The following is a 5260-nucleotide window of genomic DNA, read 5'->3' as shown; positions in this document are numbered from 1 at the left end:
TGATGGGAAGTTAAAATTTGAAGGGGTAATAGCAATGTATAGACTATAGATTCAGGAGGTGGATCTTTAGCTGCCTAGTTGGACAGAAAGCAGCTTTTACAGAGCAGCTGAATTTTGACTTTTTGCTTAGACTGTATAGGAAAAAGCTTTATTGATAGGCCCCACCCATCACAACCCACAAAAGGAAAACATGAAATTAGTTATAAAAAAGATAAATAAATGTGTAAATATTAACATAGTAAAACAAGGATTTTTACATTTTGATTTGTGAAATCAATGTCCGTTTCTCACTGTTGGTTATGGGGAGGGTTCTTTTGTGTGGAGGATGAGAGTGTAAATGAGAGAGAGAGAGAGACTTGGCTATTAATTTTGGTTGTATGTAATTGGATTTACTGCTTCCACAAGTAAATGCGCATTTGATGTAAAGGAGTTAGCTTGCTTTTAATTAAGAGAGAGAGAAAGAAAGTAAGAAAGAAAGAAAGGGAAAGATAAACAGAAAGGTGCATGTTTTTAGCTGGTTAATGACGGTCTGGTTTTTGGGTTGAAGAAAGGATCTTTATACACTATGTTCTTCTTCTCTTAAACCTTTTCTTTTTTTGGGATCTGGGTTTTGCGGGTTGTAGTTATACTACGGCTTCAGTTGTTTAGCCTTTGACTCGTGAATCTCTTCATTGGGTTCCCTCCCAAGTTTTTGTCTTTTTTGTACTTTTTCCTTCAAGGAAAAATGGGCTTTTGACTTTTTCTGTACTTCCAATTCTATGTTCTTGTCTGTGTGTTGTGCACCAGAATATTTTTTTTGGTCCTGTCATCGGTTTCTTTTCTCAGGTTGGAGCCTGAGATTTTTTATTTTTTTTTGGAATTTCCTTCCTCTTAAACTTTTTTGGTTCCTTATGAGTTGTTCCTCTCTTAATCGAATCCTTTTTAGCTGAATTTAGGGCTTTTCTGATCTTGTACAAGATTCCTCCCTTTTGCTTTGAGCCTTAGGTTTTGAAAATTGAACCCATCTGGTAGAAAAAAAAAGTGGTGTGGGGAGGGGGGTGGTTGTTAGATGTGTTAAAGACTTCTTGTGCTCTTCTTCTTCCTGGGTTTTGTCTCAAGTTTAGGCTTTGATGCATCTTTCACTGTGGAAGCCCATATCTCACTGTGCTGCTCTTATCTTAGACAAGAAGAGCAGGAGAAGATATGGCTCTGAATCAGCTGCTGAAATCAAGAAGAACCCGTCTGTTCTCCGAAAACTACACGAGAACAAACTCAGGGAAGCACTTGAAGAAGCATCTGAAGATGGGTCTTTGTTCAAGTCTCAGGACATGGAACCTGATTCACTAGCCGATCAAGATGAGAGCTTGGGACGATCAAGATCCCTTGCAAGACTCCATGCTCAGCGTGAATTTCTGCGAGCCACTGCTCTTGCCGCGGAGAGAATATTTGAGAGCGAAGATTCTATCCCCGATGCGCTTGAGGCTTTCAATAAGTTCCTCACAATGTACCCAAAATACCAGTCATCGGAGAAGATTGATCAGTTGAGGTCAGATGAGTACGCACATTTGTCACCAAAGGTATGCCTTGATTATTGTGGATTTGGGCTTTTCTCTTATGTTCAAACCTTGCATTACTGGGAGTCTTCTACATTTAGCTTGTCTGAGATAACTGCCAATTTGAGTAACCATGCGCTTTATGGTGGTGCTGAGAAAGGCACTGTGGAATATGACATAAAGAGTAGGATAATGGATTATTTGAACATTCCTGAGCATGATTATGGCCTTGTGTTTACTGTGAGTAGAGGGTCTGCGTTTAAGTTGTTGGCTGACTCGTATCCTTTTCATACAAATAAGAAACTATTGACCATGTTTGATTATGAGAGTCAATCGGTGAATTGGATGGCTCAGAGTGCTAAGGAGAAGGGTGCAAAAGTTCACAGTGCTTGGTTTAAGTGGCCAACTCTTAAACTTTGTTCTACTGATTTGAGAAAGCAGATATCGAATAAAAAGAGGAGGAAGAAGGATTCAGCTACTGGGCTTTTTGTTTTCCCCGTGCAGTCTAGAGTAACTGGGGCTAAGTATTCATATCAGTGGATGGCATTGGCTCAGCAGAATCATTGGCATGTCTTGCTTGATGCTGGGTCATTGGGTCCCAAAGACATGGATTCACTTGGACTGTCCTTGTTTCGGCCTGATTTCATTATCACATCATTCTACAGGGTCTTCGGATATGATCCAACTGGCTTTGGGTGCCTTCTTATTAAAAAATCAGTCATGGGAAGCCTTCAGAACCAGTTTGGATCAACTGGCTCTGGGATGGTGAAGATTACCCCCGAGTATCCGCTCTATCTGAGTGATTCTATAGATGTTCTTGATGGATTGGGTGGAATTGAGGACAATGAAGTTGGTGAAAATGGTGATAAGCCCTCTGAAAGCCGTTCGGGGACACAGTTGCCTGCCTTTTCTGGTGTCTTCACATCTTCTCAGGTTCAGGATGTGTTCGAGACAGAAATGGATCAAGATAATAGTTCTGAAAGAGATGGAGCAAGCACCATATTTGAAGAAACCGAGAGCATCTCTGTAGGTGAAGTGATGAAGAGTCCCGTCTTCAGCGAAGATGAGTCATCAGACAACTCATTCTGGATTGATTTGGGTCAGAGTCCACTGGGGTCAGACAGTGCTGCTCAGTTGACTAAACAAAAAATTGCCTCCCCTTTTCCCCCATTTTGGTTTAGTGGCAAGAAGAACCACAAGCGGCCCTCTCCAAAGCCAACAGCAAAGATATATAGCAGCCCACTATATGATGATAAAGATGTTAACTTGGGACATGATGATCATCATGTGTTATCATTTGATGCTGCTGTTCTATCCGTTTCGCAGGAGCTGGACTGTGTGAGGGAGATCCCTGAAGAAGAACAATTCTCAGGAGCAAACATCACCTCACGAAATCATGTCAAGGCTTCAGGCCGTTTGCATGTTGTGGAAATCAAGGAAGAACAGGATACCAGCAAGCCACTTTCTGTGGGGAGTGTATCTGGTTCAGCTATGACTGGAACTTGCTGCAACAATTCTTCTGTCCTTCAGAGTAATGGCCTGGCATATGGCTCAACTTCTGAAATTTCCTCAGAGATTAAAGAGAGTGCCATAAGAAGGGAAACTGAAGGTGAATTTAGGTTGCTTGGGAGAAGGGAAGGAAATAGATATAACGGTGGTAGATTTTTTGGGTTAGAAGATGAACATCCAAGCAGGGGAAGAAGGGTATCATTTAGCATGGAGGATAGTCATAAAGAGCACCCAAGTCATAGTATGGCGCCAGGAGAAGTGCCTGTGACCAGCCTTGACGATGAAGACTACAGCAGTGATGGAGAATATGGTGATGGACAAGATTGGGACAGGAGGGAGCCTGAGATAATATGTCGGCATCTTGACCATGTTAACATGTTGGGGCTCAATAAAACCACTCTTAGATTACGGTTTTTAATTAACTGGCTTGTAACCTCATTACTACAGCTCAAATTACCTAATTCAGAAGGAGATAGTAGAGTGAATCTTGTTCACATTTATGGCCCAAAAATAAAGTACGAAAGGGGTGCAGCGGTGGCTTTCAATGTGAGGGATAGAAACAGGGGCCTAATAAATCCGGAGATTGTACAGAAGTTGGCTGAAAGAGAAGGTATCTCTGTCGGTATTGGTTTCCTCAGTCACATACGAATATTAGATGGTCCACGACAACAGCGAAGGGCTTTGAACTTTGAAGATGCTACCCTATGCAGACCTACGGAAAGCGGGCAACAAGACAGGAAAAGTGGGTTCATAAGAGTTGAGGTTGTTACAGCTTCTCTTAGCTTCCTGACAAATTTTCAGGATGTCTATAAGTTGTGGGCATTTGTGGCAAAGTTCCTTAACCCTTCATTCATCAGGGAGGGTACACTTCCGACCGTTGCGGAGGAAGAATCTGAGACTTAACTTCTGCAATTGAGCAATTGAAAATCATTTGCAAAAATAATCCCAGAGTCTGAGTGGAAGCTAAAGAAGATCCTGAGAGGATTTGGTGGTACCATTATATGCATGGTGTGCTCTTCCTTAAGACTTTTGGATGCAACAGGGTGAATTTGTTAATTCATATTTATTGTTGCTTGAAGTTTTCTTTTTCTCATTTTGGGTTCTTGTAGAGTTGGTTTTAGTTTTAGAAATATATTTGTACTATTTTGGACGTTATCATGACCTTAAAAGCAGAAGTATATGAACACAAATTCCTACCAGTTTTCAGTCTGCTTTTGGTTTATACACATTTCATTTATCTTTGTAAAAAGAAGCAGCTAATTTTTACCTTGTTGGATTTAACTACATTCACTACTATTCTGATTTGGTTTATATGTTGTTATTTAACCATTTTGCATTTAGTTTCAACGAGGACAAAAATCTTGTCAACAAACGAGGGAGCTTGACTGAGGTGGTTGATGATGGTGAAACGTTGACAAACTTCATCTAATTGGAGATGCTGTCCGGCTAGCAGTTGAAGCTGTTAGATATACAAGGTTTTGCCTGTCATCATCCTCAACTGGTAATCATCTGATATAAAAATGTACATAAAAAGCTTCTGGATGGGGCTAAGGACATATGTCCCCACTAAAAAACTTGCACTTCATTATCATAAAATAAAGGGATAAGGTACAATGACATTTACAGATAACTAAACCATAAATAATGTCAAGGAATGAAAAGAACAGATGGGTGGGAAATTGTATTTATGATCCCTGCATCATCTAAGTTACTCCTGTCATTATTCAATTGGCTCAACGAAACTACTTGACAAAGATTGAAAATGAGCAGGTAAGTAATGGACGATCAGGATAATCTCCCCAGAGAAAGGTTTTCATGCATTCCAAAAGATTAATGTCCCACAGGCCACTACCCTTCTGGAATTTCATTATCCCTATTTAAGCTCACAAGTTCCATAAATATCAGTAATTTTCAGGCATCCCTTTTATCTCAACTGTTAAGAGAGAAAAAACTTGGACTGATAGGTTTCATTTTCCTCTACTTTTTGCATGTAAATTATCCATCTGTTATTGTTGTTTTCTTTTCCTAACTTCTTACGTGAACTGCTGATTTTCAAGTTAGCACTTTAAAGGCAAGGTTTAACTGTACTGTCTAATTGGATTGGTTTTTCAATGTTTGCAAAGTATAATAATCTACTTCTAATAAATTAAAGTACGTACTTAACATTTATATTTTTTTATAAATTTGAAATTTATTTTTTTAACTAAAATTGACCCTAA

General features: G+C 39.7%; 1 protein-coding gene across 1 annotated transcript; it reads left to right on the top strand.

The window, feature by feature from the left end:
* Positions 1 to 237: 237 nt before the first annotated feature.
* LOC107897067 (uncharacterized) lies at positions 238 to 4307 on the top strand. Its single transcript, XM_016822407.2, has one exon. It carries the CDS (start codon positions 1110 to 1112, stop codon positions 3942 to 3944), a length of 2835 nt encoding a protein of 944 aa, XP_016677896.2. The 5' UTR covers positions 238 to 1109; the 3' UTR covers positions 3945 to 4307.
* The last annotated feature ends 953 nt before the right edge of the window (positions 4308 to 5260 follow it).

This window comes from Gossypium hirsutum, chromosome A11, assembly GCF_007990345.1.
Source record: "Gossypium hirsutum isolate 1008001.06 chromosome A11, Gossypium_hirsutum_v2.1, whole genome shotgun sequence".
Classification (NCBI taxonomy): Eukaryota; Viridiplantae; Streptophyta; class Magnoliopsida; order Malvales; family Malvaceae; genus Gossypium; species Gossypium hirsutum.
This window is presented reverse-complemented; position numbering and strand designations above follow the sequence as displayed.